The sequence below is a fragment of the Nipponia nippon genome, unplaced genomic scaffold (genome assembly GCF_047370975.1).
Source record: "Nipponia nippon isolate SJK-2023a ecotype South Korea unplaced genomic scaffold, ASM4737097v1 scaffold_4, whole genome shotgun sequence".
In the NCBI taxonomy this organism is placed as follows: Eukaryota; Metazoa; Chordata; class Aves; order Pelecaniformes; family Threskiornithidae; genus Nipponia; species Nipponia nippon.
This window is the reverse complement of record NW_028262358.1, coordinates 110,557,097-110,575,431: the sequence shown is the minus strand read 5'-3', so window position 1 is coordinate 110,575,431 and position 18,335 is coordinate 110,557,097. Positions and strand designations below refer to the sequence as shown.

Here is an 18,335-nt window from a genome sequence, read left to right as displayed (position 1 = left end):
CTTTTAAATACCTCCAGGGATGGAGACTCAACCACTTCCCTCAGCAGCCTGGTCCAATGCCTGACCACCCTTTCAGTGAACAAATTTTTCCTAATAACCAACCTAAACCTCCCCTGAGGCCATTTCCTCTTGTCCTATCGCTTGTTACTTGGGAGAAGAGACCGACCCCCACCTCGCTACAACCTCCTTTCAGGTAGTTGTAGAGAGCAATAAGGTCTCCCCTCAGCCTCCTTTTCTCTAGACTAAACAACCCCAGTTCCCTCAGCCGCTCCTCATAAGCCTTGTGCTCCAGACCCTTCACCAGCTTCATTGCCCTTCTCTGGACACACTCCAGCACCTCGATGTCCTTCTTGTAGTGAGGGGCCCAAAACTGAACACAGTACTCGAGGTGCGGCCTCACCAGTGATGAGTACAGGGGCACTATCACCTCTCTGGTCCTGCTGGCCACACTATTCCTGATACAAGCCAGGATGCCATTGGCCCTCTTGGCCACCTGAGCACACACTGGTGTCAGCCAACACCCCCAGGTCCTTTTCTGCCAGGCAGCAAATCTGCAAAGTCCGTTCTAATCCTGTCCCTGCAATTACCTCTACCTTTTAAAATACAGGCTCAATAACTTGTCTCATGAACCTCTGCAGGCAAAGTATCTTTCCATTATTCCCCTTTTTATGTAGCCATGAGTCACACGAGTTTTTTTGCCAGTAATATAACAGAAGTTCATGCTGCAATGGAGAAACAGCATCTAAATCTCTTTCAGAGACTCCATTCAAGTACTGTCTTCACTAAGACAGTAAAGCCCCATGCGAACTCATTAAAACTCTTAATGCATTTTGTCTGAATGCAGTTCATTTATTAAATACCTTGTACCGTTGCCCTGTTTTCACTGCTATTTATCACTCTACTAATATTTGTGTTGGTGCAGGTTTTATCAGCACTATCTTACGTGTATTTCCAGAACACACATAAAAATGTTGAATAGCTCCTGGTGTAGAATCGTTTCCTGTAGAAAGTCACTAGGAATTTATGGAGTCAGTAAAGATCTGTGTTAAAAGCTTCTTATTTGGCAATAAGTACTTTAACATATGCTTCTTGGTGCTATAGAAATGTTAAACACAGCCATTCAACTTACTATTGCATGACACTGATGAAAAATAGAACACATTACCTCTATGCAGTTCATTCTATTAGCCAGCCCCCCCCCAAAACTATCAATTTTCTCTGCCAATTTACATGCCACAAAATTATCCTTCAATTATTTCTGGTTTTGAGGATTTTACCTGGAGCTAATGTCATGCTAACTGCTCAATAGTGCCCCAAGATGTCATGTTTACTTTCTTCATCGTACTGGTGGAACATAAGAGAAACGTAAGAGAAATACTCATTTCCTTGGGAAGGATGGTCTGCAAAGCAGCTCCTGTTTGCTTCAGGAGTCAGTAAAATAAGAGGTGAGGTATGTTTTATCTTAAGAACTAGGAATCGCCACAAACTTGAACCTGCCCACTCAGCAGGCTGCCCTTTTATGGATGGAAATGCCAAAATGCCAATATTTTGTAGCCATGCTCATTAAAACTTTATTTCATGCATCCCTGTTCCTCCATTTCTGAAACAACCTGAGTGTGAAAATGGCTGCCCGTTCTCACTACTGTGCTCACAATTTCATACTCTCAAAAAGCAGGACTTAATAGTACTGAAAAATGCTACTTGTGAGCATGAAGTAATGGGTGTGTGGACGGGGGTAAAATTTAGACTTCAGATCCAACTGCTGAAAACTTCTATTTCAATGGTACATTAAGTTCAGCTACTACTACTACTACACTAAACATTCACAGCTCATTTAATCGTTGAGTCCTAGCTCTGCAAAAGTCTTTGTCTGGATCTATGCCCACCAACAACATAGCCCCAAGCTCTAGTACCCTCCTGCAGTGTGCAGTCATTGCTGGGGGGGAACAATCAGCTTTTTGAATCGGTTGCTTCCAGAGCTTTTGAACTGGGATGCTTATTTTTCATACAAAATAGCTATATGTATATACATATATACACATATACATATATATATTTATATATAGTGCTGCTGGACCTAAGCTTTCCAAGTCTCAGCTGGACGCAGGCAGTCTATCTGGGTTTTAACAGCACTTGTATGAGCATGCACCAGCCCTCCCCTCCCCCTGCTTCTATTTCCTTGGCCTACAGCAGATGCAGCTCAGCTAATTTCTACTTTTACATGCCAGCTTGTGGCTTGCAAATAAAATTTTTTCGATTCTAGATGCCAGTCCCGCTTTTCACAGTGACACCGTTTAGACTGTCAAGTCCTCGAGACTTAGTATGCACTTGCAGGCAGTACCAAAGCTCGGGCACCAAACAGGACAAAACACTGGCCTGCCTTCCTTCGCGCTGAAGGCCTGCGTGGGATTCAGCCCGGGCCCAGGCAGCCCCCAGCGCTGTGAGGCGGGGAGTGGCTGGGGGTACTCTGGCTTCCCTGGGAAGCTGCTGGAAGCAGGAGGAGAGGGTGTTTTCCGGGGGCCAGCCTGCTGACAAGGAACACCGCCGCCACCCTCCTGCCCTCGGCAGCTCCCAGCCCCCCCCCAAGGCCCGACTTTGGCTCCGGCCCGGCCCGGCCCGGCCCGGCCACTCTCCTCCTCCTCCGCCCCTCAGAGACTCCTCCGCCCACCCGCGCCCCGCAGCGACTGACGCGGCCGCTCCCCATTGGCTATGCCCGTGCGCGAGCGCCGGCGCCGCCAATGGGCGGCGGCCACGGCAGGGAACGCGCGGGGCGCGGGCGGGGCGCGCAGGCTCTAGGAGCGGCGGCCGAGGGAGCGGCGGGCAGCCATGGGGGCGCGTGCCGCGGGCCGTCTCTGGTGGGGTAGGAGCCGCGGGGCAGCCGCTGAGGGGACGGGGGGCGCGGCGGCGGGGCGCGGCTTCCCCCTTCCCGGCTCTCCGTGCCCTGCCCGGGGCGCGGGCCCGTCGTGGCGGGAGGGGGCTGAGCGGGCGGCCGCTGGGGACGGGCTCGGAGCCGGTGGTGGGGCGGGCGAGTCCTGGAGTGGCGGGCGCCCGCAGCCGCACTTCGGCTATCGCCGGTCCGAGCCGGCGGGGGGGGACGGACGGGGGCGCGCCCCCGTTGCTGGGTGGGTTCCCGGAGCGCAGGGGGGCGGCCTAAAGGTCCCAGCAACGAAAAAAAATTAAAGAAAATGGTGCTTGTCTCTCGCCCTCATTAAAGCAAACCTCCTTGGTTTCCAGTAAGCGGTGATGCTTTGCTTGCCCGGCGGCCCTGACCTGGGACCCGGCGCTGCAGGGGCGGTGAGGAAGCAGGGGCTGAAGACAAAAGGAGGAGTCCGTGGGGAGCGGTGCTTCCTCTGCCCCCCGCCGCTGCTGGGTCTCCTGCGGCGAGCAGCTCCCTGCGGCTGCTCCGCGCCTGCCTCGGGGCCCTGCGGGGAGCCCGACGGGGCGGGCTCTCGGTCACCGAGTGCGGGCGGGCAGGGGCCTGCGGTCCTCGGCGCACCGAGCTCCGCTGCAGGAGGTGCGGGTGTTCTGAGGAGGGAGTTCATCATCGTTATCCCGTAGCAAAAGCTTTTCTTCACAGCTCTGCAGAGTTACAGCTGGGTTTTTCCATGAGGACTAGTAATGCCAGCATGGAGCTGCCTTAGTTGGTTCAACATCGCTCCTGCCTATGTAATTTGCTTACATTAGAAGACAACTTTTGAAATCAGATTATCTGAGATTTTTTTTTCTTGCCTTAATATCAAGGACAGATTTGCATTTTCGTGGCTTAAATGCTTGTAAGAAAATGATTTTTTTTTTATTTGCTAAAGATGAATTAAACCTTGAATATTTCACTGTAGAAAAGAAAATTGTGCCACCAGTTCATGAGTCATAGTTTAAAAAAAAAATGCAGCGGTAGTGAGTTTTACCATGTGCTCACTTTTGTTAGTTCTCTTTAGCAGGTGTTTTTGCATAAGCCAGGACTTCTCTATTTGAAGTGACAGAAACGGCTGAGTGAAGTCTGTTCAGCTTCTGAATATATTCTGCCACAGATAGATTTAGGTGATGCCAAATATGCTGATTTCAAATTAATGGTCTCATTCCATCTAAAGAAGTGTTTCTCTCTTAAGAGTGGCTGTATCATTCCAGTAGCTTTTTGCATCCTTGTTTTCTTACTCTGCCCCAGCAGCAGCTGGTGTTGTAGGTCACCGTAACATGCTGTGACAGCCACAGATTGCCTTGGAAGTCAGTTCATCAGTGCTGATGAAGCGTTGCTTGTGTGTGGGCATACTGAAAGGAGAGAGCCGATCTCATGTGTAAATCTGGTGGTGGAAACCAGCTTGGATCACCCCAACGGAAAGCGCTTGGGTCCTAGGGCTAGAAGAAGCCGTTAGGAGGAGGAGTGGTGCGATGGATGGGGCACTGGGTTGCAGTGTGGCAGTTCAGCCCTGATCTCTGGTTGAGTAAGCTGGAAGATGTTCTTTCTTTCAGCTTCTCTCACCTGCAGAATAGGTGTAATGAAACTGGCTTTTCTTGAGCGGGACTGATAAAGCATAGGTGATGCTGTGCAGTCTGCGTACCACGTGCTGTACAGTTTCTGCATCGCTGAACTGTATCTTCCTCTCATGTTCAGTCTTGAGAGAGAATGTGCAGCTTCCTATTCAAGTTATTAACCACTCACAGCAAAGCTAACTATTTTTTGCCTAGTTCTAACTTCGGTGTCTGAGCTCTTACTCCCTCCAGTCTTTAGTGGATTAAGAAAAAAAGTCTTTTGCTATGTGGATTTTGTTAGAGATGCTTGTCATCTTTCATCGAGTTGTCTCTCAGTCTCTCTGACGAGGTAGAAGGAAGGAGTACGAGGTTTTACATGCAAAGTCTCAAGCAATAATAAGATCTAGAAGTGACCAAGAAGTATGCAGTCTTTCTTAAGAGAAAGCAATTTCCTTGTACCTTTTAATGATTTTTTTTTTTTTTTTCGTTCTAAGAGTGCTTGAGTTGTTAACCAGAGAGATTTAGCTGTTGTTCTCCAGTCTGTTGCTAGAGGAACAAATCAATGGTAGACTAAGATCCTCATGAGCAAGAATAAAGGAGCTCCTTACGCTCCCAGTGCATCAAGTGCTGGTCCTAATATCGGCGTAACTGTACTAAGACTCGTTGGGACAGTCCTGCATTACGTGATCCTATGAAAGATGTGTTTCAGTGCCTGCTGTGCAAGAGGTGTGGGCAATTGGCTTAGGAGTTTCTGTGAGAAAGAACTGAAATAACATGTAGCTGATCGTGGGGATCTGCGTGGAAAGTCTGCTGGTCTTATACCAGTAGTAGTTAGGGTAGCAGCTTTGACAAAATGCTCTCTGGAGAGCGATAGCAGGAGTGGCATAACTCCAGCTAGCTTTAGGCACAGAGAATATATTACATGATCCTGTGGAATCATGATTTAAGTGAGGAGGGAAAGCATATATCTTGCTTTAACTTCCTTTTTTTTTTTTCTTGTCAAACTGAAATCCCTTTCCCTTTTACCTGCTGATTTGCAGGGGGTGGAGAGATGATTTAGCCATGGCAACAGGAGAATCGTAAGTGTTCTGCAGGAATGCTGATTGCTTTGCTTTTTGTTCTAGGCACAGTGAGCTGCACGTTATTCCTGGCAGTTAATGGTTTATATTCGGCCAGTGATGATGTGATAGAGCTAACACCAACTAACTTCAACAAGGAGGTCATTCAGAGTGAGAGCCTGTGGCTCGTGGAGTTCTATGCCCCATGGTAAGAATTACAGCTGTGTACTTGCTTGCTCTTGTCATGGAGGAGCAGCATACTAATCTGGTGCTGATCAGTCCAGGGTTTCATTCAGTTGTTGGCAGCATAGTTATCGGTTTGATGGCCTCATGACCAGCAAAGTAGCTGTATCTGGGATTCCTATTTTAAATATCCTCACTAGGGAAAAAGGCAGGAATTGGAGTCACATGGAAAAGACAAGGGGTAACGGGTACAAGTTACTCCTGGGGAGATGCCAGTTGGACACAAGAGAAAAATTTTTCACAATGAGAACAATCAGCCATTGGAATAATCTCCCCAGGGAAGTGGTGGATTCCCCAACATGGGACACTTTAAAGATTTGGCTAGACAGGGTGCTGGGCCATCTTCTCTAGAGCCTGCTTTTGCCAAGAAAGGTTGGACCAGATGATCCTTGAGGTCCCTTCCAACCTGGCATTCTGTGATTCTATGAAAACCTTGCATGCCATTTTATTACTTGAATTTTTCTACGGAAATTAGTATTAAAAATCACTGATCAAAGTGCAGTAGGTAAGTGAGAGGGCCCCTCACTTCTGTTTTTCTGAACCTGATTCCGATGTGAAAGCACAGATCTGAATTCACACTTAGAATTTCCAGTTTCCATTGAAAAATACCAGCTTTGTGCACCTTAATTTAGCACCTCTATCTCCAGAGCATGGAGTATCTTCCATGTAAATTCTGGTGATTATATTCCACCTTTGCACAAATCTTCTGTGCTGTTGCCATCAAAGCTCTATGTTCTGGAGAAAAGGGCCTTTCATTGCAACAGCCTGACTGTGTCTGGACTGAGAAGTTTAGGGGAAAGCTTGCTGTGCCTCTCCTAGTGTTGTTGCAGCTTTACGGGCAACGGGAAGCTTTATGGTAATAAAGTGTAGAACAAGTATAAATAAATTGGCAGCTCCTCTTTCCCTACAGACTTGTGGTGCTGTGATTATACACCAGTTGCCAGTCACTGTTGGTCTTCTCCCCCAGACGACCTCCAGGAGATGATGTTGCTTACTAGTTAAGAAGTTACCTCTAGAATAATTTTTTCAGGCCTCATCATGGGTCCATTTTAGCTTGCAACAAGTGGGCTAGTGTGCAGATCTGAATTTTGGTGCTCAAGTTTGCCTCCGTGTTAGGAACACCAGGTAGCTTTTGAGATGTGTGTATCTATATGTGCGTGGGTGTGTATGCACTTATATAATACATGTGAAGGCTTTTCTTCTGAAGTCTGAGTGATGATGTGATGTTGTGGCATAGCCTCTTCCCATCTTCATGACTAGACCTTCAGTCTCACACAATTTGCTGTGAGCAGCTGTTCTGTAATTGCAAACCCAACAAGGCCAATCTGTGAAATAGTTATCAGATCTGAATGACAGTTACTGTTTGTTTTCTTTTTTCTAAAAGGTGTGGTCATTGTCAAAGACTAACCCCTGAGTGGAAGAAAGCAGCAACAGCATTAAAAGTAAGTTTAACCTTTCAAATGTGCTTGTGGCAATGAATTGAGGAGAGTTTGGCTGTTTGTTGTCTGGCTTGGGAACACGGAGGTGAGGTTTGGTCCCCAAAACCATATTACTTTAATCATACTTGTCCAGCCAGAGAAGAAATTGGGATTTTTGTGGGTTTTTCTTTTTTTTTTTTTAAAAGAAGCCATTGAATTGTAGAGGAAGCAAGTCCATTCTGTCCCTGTGAATTCCCATTACTGTTTTCCAGGACTGCTTTTAACAGCACCAGAAGGCATTAGAATCCAGCCGTCCCCCAAAATAGCATGTTTCTCTTTTCTTCCTTGCTGTCCTGTCACCTGCCTCTGAAGTATGGGAACAGCATGAACTGAATATAGGAACACAGCTTTGTAAGCTATAGGCGATGAGTATTTCTTTAATTACAGAAAATTTGGTTATGTAGCGATTTGCTGAACTCTTGCCTATGCAAAATGTATTCCCCTAAAAAAAAAACAACCCACAAACAAAAAACCCAACAAAAAAAAAACCCAAACAATTTAAAATTTGATTTGTCAGGGTGAAGAAAGAAATGGACATATATGATGTTCTGTTGTTTAATGCTTCTCAGGGGATAACACCTCTCTTCTAGTGACTGTTTTCTTACTTTCCTAGTAACTCTCTCTCCAGCACGCACAGAGTATGAAATGTGTTAAGTCATTGTAGAAGTCTTGTCTTAGTTGTTGTTTTTTATTTCCACAGGGTGTAGTGAAAGTAGGTGCAGTAGATGCAGATAAGCATCAGTCCTTGGGTGGACAGTATGGAGTCAGAGGGTTTCCAACTATCAAGATATTTGGAGCGAACAAAAACAAAGCAGAGGATTATCAGGGTAAATGTGATGCTCTTTCACATGTTGCATGCCTAAAAACCTCTCTGAATACAGTAATTATGGTTGCTGCTGTTAATGCTGTCTTGTGTGGTGTTTCCTTCCTGTCTAGTGCTTCTAGTAACTGAGAGACAGATGGGTGGGACTTGTTTGACCAAATTGTGCATGTCTTAGCGTGGGCTAACAGTCCCACCTGCAGTTTGTAGTTGGTGAAGGTTGATAGGCAGTTCCAAAGAATTATTCCTTTCTTCCTGTTTACTGGGAGCTTGCCACAGTCACCCCCCATCAGATAAGGTAGTTAGTTAAAAAGTGGAGTGAAGTCAATCCTGCTGCTTGTGTTTGTCAGTGTTGTCCCATCACTAGTACCATATCACTCATAGTCCAGTCCTGCTTTTCCTGAAAAATGCTTCGGGTGAGGGCATATTAAGTTTGTAATTAACTCAGGGGCCTACCTTAAACTGGCCTTTTGATGCTTTAAACACTGATTTTGCTGTGTTTCAGGTGGCAGGACAAGTGACGCCATTGTTGATGCTGCTCTAAGTGCTCTTCGGTCCCTGGTGAAAGACCGTCTTAGTGGCAGAAGTGGAGGATATAGTTCTGGGAAACAGGTATTTGAGGGAATGTGTGGGTTTGTTTTCAACTGGAGACTGTGCTGTACAGGAGATCAGGGCTTGTGCTCCTGACTCTGTTGACAGAATAGTTGAAGTTGGAAGGGACCTCTGGAGGTTGTCTAGTCCAGCCCCGCACCCAGTGCAGGGTCAACTAGAGCAGATTGCTCAGGACTGTGTCCCATCAAGTTGTGAGTGTCTCCAAGGACTGAGACTCCACACAAACTGCGTTCTTTGGGCAACCTGTTCCAGTGTTTGACCACCCTTACAGTAGACAAGTTTTCTTTTATGTTTAAATGAAATTCTTGTATTTCAACTTACTTTTTGTCCTGTCACTGGGCGTTGCAGAGAAGAGGCTGCCTTTGTTTTCTTTACTCCCCTCCACTCAGGTATTTATGTACATGGATAGGATCCACACCGAGCCTTCTCTCTTTCCAGCTGAGCAATACCAGCTTTCTCAACCTCTCATCACACATCAGATGCTCAAAGCCCTTAATCAGCTTTGACCCTTGGCTGGACTTGCTCCAGTGTGTGCATGCCTCTTATACTGTGGAGCCCAGAACCGGGCCCAGCACTCCAGATGTTTCACACAGTGCTGAGCAGAGGGAAAGATCACCTCCCCAGACCTGCTGGCAGCTCTCCCTAAAGCAGCTCAGGAGGCTGTTGGCCACCTTTGCCACAGGGGTGCATTGCTGGCTCATGTACAACTTGTCCACCAGGACCGTCGGGTCCCTCTTTGAAAAGCTGCTTTCCAGCTAGTCAGTCCCCAGCATGTACGTGTGCATGGGGTTGTTCTTACCCAGCTGCAAGACTTGGCATCTCCCTTTGAACTTTGAAGTCCCTGTTAGCGGCATTCTCTAACTCATTGAGGTACCATTTGCCTAATCCTAGTCTAAGCTACATGGATGAGTTGTTTTTTAATTTGATAGTGTTCTTCTGAAGTTGGTTTGCTGGATTTCTCCCTGAAGGCAAATTGAAAAGCTTCTGGCTCCTACTGCTGTTTCTAAATCATGGAGCAAGTATGCTCTGACATCCTCAGGTTGGCCAGATAAAAGACCTGGGTGGGCTGTACCCTGTAGTGTGTATTGCACTCACATGTTTGTTTTGCCTGGAAACCAGGGCACGGTGGGGAGGGGGGTCTGGAGAGCACTTTGTTCTTGGACAGATCAGAGCATGAAGAACTAGGGAAGTGTTCCCACATCTCCCTGTTAGTGAGTTTGACCTGATTTATCTTTTTTTTTTTTTTAGAGAAGGTTCACTTGCTGTTTCTTGAAAGTGCTGTGGGAGTAGGCTATGTGTATTGTCAGTTCTAAAATGGGAAAGTTGTATGACCTAACGCTGCCTGTTTTGTATCTCATTCAAATAAAAACCATTTGGTACGACATGACACACAGGAGATGGCTTGTGTGGGAAACCAATTTTGGTTACTTCTTATGTGAGAGTCTGTTTGTTTCTTACAGAGCCGAGAGAGCGGAGGTGGAGATAAGAAGGATGTGATTGAGCTGACTGATGACAGCTTTGATAAGAACGTCATAAATAGTGACGATGTGTGGATGGTGGAGTTTTATGCCCCATGGTGTGGGCACTGCAAAAAGTACGTGAGGTTTTTCTTTAACAATTCAGTTCCCATTAGTGCTTGTTTTTGTGCCATACTCTGAATCCGCTAAAACGGACCTTGCATCTCTGGTATATCAGAAGTAGGGTTTTCTGTAAGGTGTTTTAACAAAACTATGTGGACTTCTCCTGCTCAGTGCACCTTGGTGCTGCTCTAGCTGCACTCCTCCTTAGCAGTAAAATTCCAAGTTACCAGTGGAAATAAGATCCAGAAGTTTATATCAGCCTCTTCATTCAGATGAAAGACTTCAGTCTCACTTGGAATAACCCTCCTAGCTGTCATTCTCTGCAGAGACTTTATTTTTTCTTTTCCTGAGTGGAGTATGCTACATAATGTTGGAATGTGGTATGCTTTTGCTAGCTCCGAGAACTTGGAGCACTCATGCTCTTTGTTTTTCAGCCTGGAGCCAGAATGGGCAGCTGCTGCCACTGAGGTGAAGGAACAAACAAAGGGAAAAGTCAAGCTGGCTGCAGTAGATGCAACAGTCAATCAGATGCTGGCAAGCCGATACGGGGTGAGTGTGCTCTGCAGTGGTTACAGTGTCCATCTCTAGTAAGTCAGATTTCCCTTCAGTGCTTACTGAACTGTTCCTTAATCTGGTACCACTTAAATGTGTTGTGCTAAAAATAATGTGAAGTGACACATACCACTTTTCCACAAATAATTCATTCCTGAATGTCAGTAACAATACAAATAAATGAGGTGAGAGGAAAGGAATAAATCTGGATGTCGCTGATGTAAAAGGCTGTTTATTTCCATAAGGTCTTGTGTAGCTTTATCACTTGAAGTGAGAGGTCTCTCCTTTCAGACTGTTTGTGTGCTGGCTGGGCATCTCCAGAACACACACATGTACCTGTACATCTTGGAGCCAGTAATCAGGGATCACTCTGACAGTATTGGCTGCCCAGATCAGCTATGGCGTGGGCCCAGAGTGAACTGATAGTCTTTAATTTTTAATACAGTACAGGGGGCTTACAGTGTGCTGCTTTGTTTCCCTGTAAGTGCACATGGCTCAGCGGCAAGACTGAGCAAGTTTTACTGGAAGCGTAGCAGAGGGAGCTTAAGGTCCGATTGCTGCCATGTAGGCACAGTGCTGTCTCCCCACAGACAAATCGGGAAAGTAACATTTAAGAAATACAAATTAAGATAGTCCTCCTGGTACTTAAACCTGCAGTGCTTGGTGCGTCTATACTGATATGAAACTTGGTGGTTTGTCAGGCCTAAAACCTGAAACAGTGTTTCAGTGTATGTTAGCCTTGTTTTGAATTGTTGCACAAGTAGGAAGCTACAAAATTGTTCCAGTTCAGTCATAACATGCTGTGAGACTTGATTCGTGGAGATGTTAAATCTCTTCCCTTTCTCTTAATCTAGAATACATCAGAGTAGCAGATAACTTCCACCATAAATATTCAGATTTATTTGAGCTGATGGCTGAAACTTGTCTTGCAGATTCGTGGATTTCCCACAATTAAAATCTTCCAGAAAGGAGAAGACCCTGTTGACTACGATGGTGGCAGAACTAGATCTGATATCGTTGCTCGTGCTCTGGATCTGTTTTCTGATAATGCCCCACCACCTGAGCTCCTGGAGGTACCTCTACGTTATTTTCTCAAATTGCTTTTCCATCATATCCTTTGCAGCTGTTTTTACAGGACTACATTAACTGTAAATAGAAGAGCCTAAGTGTGCTGCTTGCATACTGTTTTGCAGCAGAATGTCAAGGATGACAAGTCTAATCATTCAGCTGTTATTTAATTTTTACTGTTAATTTGTTGTTGACTGAAAGATTATCAGAGTTGATACAGTGAAGGCACTGACAGGATGGTACCAGGGTGTCTGAATCCTCTCTTGAGGAATGAGTGAAAAGGTTGGGTTCTGTGCCCCATCTTTTTTTCTTACAACAAGAGGGCAGGGTTTTGTCATTTTTAACCTGTCAGTTAGAAGTTGCATGATGTCTAATCTGGCTTTTTGTCCAAAAAGCTCCACTCTCTGTATAGTGACTTCTAGTTTCAGCTTGATGTTGGTAGGTGATCAGTTGTTTCCAAACTGGGGTGCGTGTAAGACAATCCATTGGGGTGCAGGAAGAAAAAAAATTTGTACCACTAATAAATTAAAAAAAATATTTTTAAATGGTGTCTACTTCATCTTTGTCACTCCTTTAAAATGTCTATTTTCTGTACGCCTTATAATGTACATAATGTTAGTACAGTAGTACATGCATATAACTGCTATACATCTATTGGGGCTGCATGCTTAGATTTTTTTTTTTTTACTGGTAGTGGTGCACAATCAAAGTTTGGAGACCACTCGTGTAGATAAATGGATTGATTCCTTTTTAAGGTAGATCACACAAAACTGGTATTGCTCTGTTAATTAAATGTGCTCATCTTCAGCAAATGCTGCACCCTGCTGGCTCTCCTTATGCTAGCAGTACCATGAATGAAACCTACAGGCATATGCATAGCTCTGGGTGTGCTGTTTCCAGCCCTGCTCCAAGGACAGTGACTTTGAGCAAGAAGTGACATCTTCCTGTGCTCTCTGTAAGCCTTATTTGGTACCGCTTACTTTCCTGTTGCTGCAAGTCTCAACAGAAGACTTTGTGAACCCTTTGTCATTAGTCTTGTGTTGGTGGACCGGTGAAGTAGGAGAGACTCCTAAGCTTTTGTGTCAAGTTGTTTCAATGCTTGTAACCTTGTAGGATGGAGCTGACAGGCTGTTGCAGGGAAGTGCAGTCACAGCTGAGTAACCAAGTCTTATTGACTCTGCTGTTTTCTTCTAGATAATTAATGAAGATGTTCTGAAGAGTACCTGTGATGCTCATCAGCTCTGCATCATTTCTGTCCTGCCTCATATTCTTGATACAGGTAGACATAGAAGCAAGCAAACTTCTGTATGAATTTGTCACTTAAAGCATGTTAGTTGTGGTTTTTAACTTGCCCAATTCTGTCTAACAAACAGGAGCTTCAGGGAGGAATTCTTACCTGGATGTCATGTTAAAAATGGCTGAAAAATACAAAAAGAAAATGTGGGGGTAAGTGTCATTGTAGACTGGTCTTGGAAAAGATGTGAGCATTTTTAGAGCTAACGGGATAGAATTTGTATGATAGTGATTTATCTGCAGATAAGACTTGTTCCTGTTCAGGATAGTGTATCTTGGTATTTCAGTAACTGTACTGCAGGAGCGGATGCTGTGGCTTTAGAATAAACTGCTGACTTTTTTGTCTTTTCATCCACCTCTCAAATCCTGCATTTACAAGTGATATCTAAGCATTAATGAGATTAAGATTAAGCATCTTTTACTCTTGCCCTGAATGCTAAAATATTTTAGGGCAGTATTTATCCAGTTTCTTTTGGAGTCTTTTGCTGGTGGGTGACTTTGCCAGTATAACTATTGAATTCTCAAAAAAAAAAAAAAAAAAAAAAGCAGTTTACTAACAAATTTCATGCTCGCAAAGAAGCAGGCCAGCAGGCTTTGCCTTTTCTCCTCCTCCTCTCAAGTGGAGGTTAGGATCTCTGGGACTTCTCTGGGAGGTGCCTTGTTCTGGCACACTGACTGCTGTGAAAAGGAGGCAAAATGGCATGAAAGCCTGGGGGGAAATGCTGAGATTGGCTGGTTGCAGAGGTTCCTCAGGGGACTTGTTAAGCATTAGAGGAACTGAGACCTGACCAGTGAGGAACTAATACTGAGTGAAATACTGGTCTTGCAGTCTTTGGCCAGAAATCCTCTACAGGGGGATTTGGGCAGTACTTTGTCATGGTTAGAGCTGTGACTTGAGCCATTTTAAAACCTTGCTTAATATAGGCAAAAGTGCAGCAATTTGTTTGGTTTGGTAACATAGTTCTTTCCCTGGACTGTCTTTCATGGCTGTTCTTCCGCTCCAGCTTTCAGTGGCTGTGAACATGGCTAGAGGTGCTGTTCTGGAGGGGCTTTCTTCTGTTACATGGTTCAAGATCAGGACCCTGCTATTCCCTGCTGATTTCAAACACTGTCAAGGGCAGTTCAGAGTCTAGCTTGAACTCTGCAGGGTTGCAGGATATGTGTGACTTCAAAATGACTGTAGTGCCTATCCTAATTATTCATTTTCTATTTTGTCTTTTCCTCAAGGTGGCTGTGGACAGAAGCAGGTGCTCAGTCAGATCTTGAGAGCTCTTTGGGGATTGGAGGCTTTGGGTATCCAGCAATGGCAGCTGTTAATGCTCGGAAGATGAAATTTGCTCTTTTGAAAGGATCGTTTAGTGAGCAAGGGATTAATGAGTTTCTCAGGTATGAAATCTTTAAGTGACCTAAATCTTTCTGTGACTCTTTTAGACCAAAATCAGGATCTCCTGGATCAGACAAGACTTGTACATTAAGAGAATTAAGACGACGAGCATTCACTGGAATAAGGGAATGATTTCAGTGAGGATTGCAACTACTAAGGCAGTCTCTACCTTTTTGTGGCGGACAGAATTAAGAAGTTGGACATTTAGACTTAAATGATAGTTTTAGCACAACTTTTGAAAACAGTTTGAAAACAGAAGTGAGCTTTGATCTTGAAAAATTCTGGTTCTCTGGTAACCCAAGAAATTAATGGGATTTGGTAATCAATACTATTTAATTCAAATGGTGCATTCTGATTAGTAATTGGGAAGTTCTCAGTTTGGGAATCTGAATGGCTGTTGCTGAGGTTCTTGAGGTTCTGTATGTTTATCTTTCTGGTTTGGTCCAGTCCTGTCTTCTTCCCTATTCCCCTGGCATCTGATAAACTAATTGGGGGAGCTGAAGCAATCCATCCAAAAAGTCAATAGCTCTCTGCTCAGCTCAGGTTCCCTGGAGCTGCCTCTTGCGTAGCTGGGCAAGAGCCAGTGCTGAGAAAAATTGAATGGAGAAAGGAAATGGGGCGGAGGACCAAAGGTGGCAGCAGCGCTGAAACAGAGCAGCTAAACTTAAACCGTTACTTAGGCACGGTCAAAGCGAAGTGAGGACTCTGCTTCTGGGTAAAACACCAGTGGCCGTAAGGGGTGTAAGAGCCTTTGAGAGCTTATATTAGCAGTGTTATTTCCATGTCCTTGCTGGGAGAATGGCAAAGGACAGTCAGAATTGCAAAAGGAAATCCAACAGTCTCTCCCTGCCTTGCCATTAATTGAACCCTGTTCCTGCTGGATTAATGGAAACAGTGCTATGTTCTCTTACCTGTGTAAGCGATCAGACTTTCTTCTTAGCGCCAAAAAGGGAAGGTTCTTGGAGCATCAAGTACAATCTAGGATTCAGATGCAAGAAGAGTAATACCAGGCAGTCTGTACTAATGCATGCGAGAGAAATGCCTGCCTTTCTCAGACGTGGCAAATTATCTTGGTCTATAAAATCCATCTTAGTGAAGCCTCTCCTCTTGAGGGTGGATGATGCTTCAGGACACAACAGCCAACTTAACAGCTTATATTGCATTAGATAATTGGTTTGGTGTTGTCTTACTACAGAGCAATACTTGCTGGAATAATCTCTCACTTGACACTTCAGCTCAGCCGTGCTGCCTGGAGAAAGCAGTACAACCACATTTGGGGTGGCTGGCTGTTAACTTGGCTCACTGCCTGCAGCTTTTGTAATCTAATAGGCAGTGTCCACAGTATTGACCAAAAGTAAGGAAATAAGCACTGAGAAGAGCATAAAAATTGTAGACTCCACATAGGGAGGAATACTTACCTGGTGTTATTTGCCTCTGAAAGAATGCAAAGGGATTAGCTCTTCAGGATTTTAACGTTAGGCTTTTTGAGCAAACCTAACTAGCAAGTGCAAGATGGGGTGTCTCAAAGCAGAAGCTGGTTACCTTGTACCCACTGTAATCCAGGGAGGCTTAGAGTCCACTAAGAAAAGATCGCTAGCAATTTCAAGTAACGGTTGCAGTTGACTTCCAAAACTAGAATTACAGACTCCGTGGAGTTGCCTCAAGTGATACACAACATACTGCTCCAGGGGCTGTGTTTGGTGAGTGTTGCAAGGGGCACTGCTGAAATACGAAACAGCGTAGTTCATATAGTTTGTCTCTTCGGATCCAATTGTAAATTCACAATGCTGCTTTAAGGGCTCTTTTTAATTTTCTGCATCTCAATTTGAAAAGCTTTTGCTTCCAGACAGATTAGATTTGCTTCAAGGGATGCAAGCAGATTTCAAAGTTAACTTCCTCTTATCTGAAGCAGGCACTGTTCCGGGTGGATGGAGACTGGAGAAATTTCTTAAATTTAAATTTTACTTATTTTTTTCTCAGGGAACTGTCTGTTGGTCGTGGCTCTACAGCCCCCGTGGGTGGTGGAGCTTTCCCTAAAATTCATTCAGTTGAACCTTGGGATGGCAAAGATGGTGAGGTAAGAGGTGCTCCATCTCTAAAAGTGCTGATGATTTCCTAGGTTCAGAAGTGACTGGATAGAGTAAGCAATAACTGGCAATGTGAAAATTCTTGTTCTTCAAAGGTTGTGGCAAGTTGTGTTAATGGTTTCCCATTATCTAAATCAATGGTTTCCCATTATCTAAATCCTGCCACCAGACCAAACACCAGATTCATCATCTGACATTGTGGACAGATACTCCTGCCTAGCTGTTAGGATGCAATCTGAAAGTTGAATCCCGTGAGGCTGAAACCTGTTCTTACCCATGCTGAGTAAGGGAGGTGGTAGTGTATGCATTCAAGACCTGAACATTTGTGGAGACTTTGCTTCTGCAATATGCTGACCTTACCACCAAAGTCTTCATGTCAGAAAGTTTGTAAGCTAAAGCCCATGTAGTAACAGTGATTATGTTCTTCAGGTCCAACGTTGCTGTAAGAAGCGAAGTTACTACAATCCGTTGATCTGCTTGAGGTGGAATTAAAATATAGACTATGTTAGTAGCTTTGTTACATAGTTTATCTGTATTTGCCTTTATCTGGAGTTTATTAGTAGAAACCAACCTTCTAGTCTAAACTCTGATCACTTGTCCTGTGCTTAATACACTCTGAGTTTTTTTATGAATGAAAGAGATGATGGGCAGGAGCTTTACCCTCAGGATGCAGTAAGCATCTTCCCAAGTCAGTGATGTCCCAGTGTTAAGTGCTCCTAAACGTGTGCCTCAAAACCTTCCCTTTTTCACAGCTTCCGGTTGAAGATGATATTGATCTCAGTGATGTGGATCTGGATGACTGGGATAAAGATGAGCTGTGAGATCTTCAGGAAACTTCTTTTCTTGGGAGAGTTTGCGCAGCAGATTGCAACCTGGTTCACAATCAGATGGATATTCCAGTGGCCTTTTTATGGAGAAATAGCACGTGACGCGCTGTGCTATTTGATGCACTGCAGCAGTGAACTGTACGCATCTCCAAGAAAACATTGCAGAAATTCTATGAATTGTCATAACCAGTAAACTTGATTGTATTCTGTGTAACAAATATTTTGAGGACAACATGGATATTTCTTTGGAACACCTTAGTTTTTATTTTGTTGATAGTGTGCTGTTTGAGTGTTACTGGAGGCTGTTAGTGTAACCAATTTTAAATGTGATTTGATTTTTTTTTTTTTCCATGGAGGTGAAACCTGGTCAGCTTCTGTTTCAATTAAAGAATAAAACAAAATATTTTTGACACACAGTGTTAGTCTTGTATAGAGCAACAAAGGTGCAGGTGGTAAAAGCTATCCCACTCTGGATGACTCTTGAAAAATGAACTCTAGAATAGAGAGGCTGGTGCAGAGGGGAGTCCTAAACCACCCCCTCGCTGTGAACGATCTTGACGGTTTGGCCTAAAGCCTGATTCGAGGGACAATCTTAGTTTAAATGCTCTTTAGTCTTCCTTTTCCTGTTCCTTCTCAGGGGCTTTCTCTTTCTTTGTGCCAGACTTTGTAAGATCACTAATACAATGGAAGTGGGGTTGCTGCTGCTATGGGAAACAGCGAGAGCTGTTGGTCTCTTTCCCCCGGGATTAGCAGCGAAGCTAATCCCCCTTTTAGGGCATGAGGATTTCCAGGTGCTAACAGAAAAACACCGCGGTGCTGTCTCCAGCAAATTGGATCTAATATTTCTTCACTTCCCATCTGGCATT

At 44.6% G+C, this 18,335-nt stretch overlaps 1 protein-coding gene across 1 annotated transcript; it reads left to right on the top strand.

The window, feature by feature from the left end:
* The first annotated feature begins 2,760 nt into the window (after positions 1 to 2,760).
* Positions 2,761 to 17,879, top strand: PDIA6 (protein disulfide isomerase family A member 6). Its single transcript, XM_087774853.1, has 13 exons — positions 2,761 to 2,860; positions 5,592 to 5,733; positions 7,153 to 7,210; positions 7,947 to 8,073; positions 8,572 to 8,678; positions 10,139 to 10,272; positions 10,693 to 10,807; positions 11,743 to 11,883; positions 13,073 to 13,157; positions 13,252 to 13,324; positions 14,399 to 14,557; positions 16,536 to 16,632; positions 17,395 to 17,879. Exons 1-13 carry the CDS (start codon positions 2,827 to 2,829, stop codon positions 17,461 to 17,463), a joined length of 1,341 nt encoding a protein of 446 aa, XP_087630979.1. The 5' UTR covers positions 2,761 to 2,826; the 3' UTR covers positions 17,464 to 17,879.
* Positions 17,880 to 18,335: the final 456 nt, after the last annotated feature.

What these genes read in the sequence shown, in the direction of transcription:
- PDIA6 (XM_087774853.1), top strand. Translation starts at nt 2,827, where the DNA reads ATGGGGGCGCGTGCCGCGGGCCGTCTCTGGTGGG. An exon ending in GATATAGTTCTGGGAAACAG is followed by an intron (nt 8,679 to 10,138) that starts GTATTTGAGGGA and finishes TGTTTCTTACAG; the next exon opens with AGCCGAGAGAGCGGAGGTGG. An exon ending in TGCTGGCAAGCCGATACGGG is followed by an intron (nt 10,808 to 11,742) that starts GTGAGTGTGCTC and finishes CTTGTCTTGCAG; the next exon opens with ATTCGTGGATTTCCCACAAT.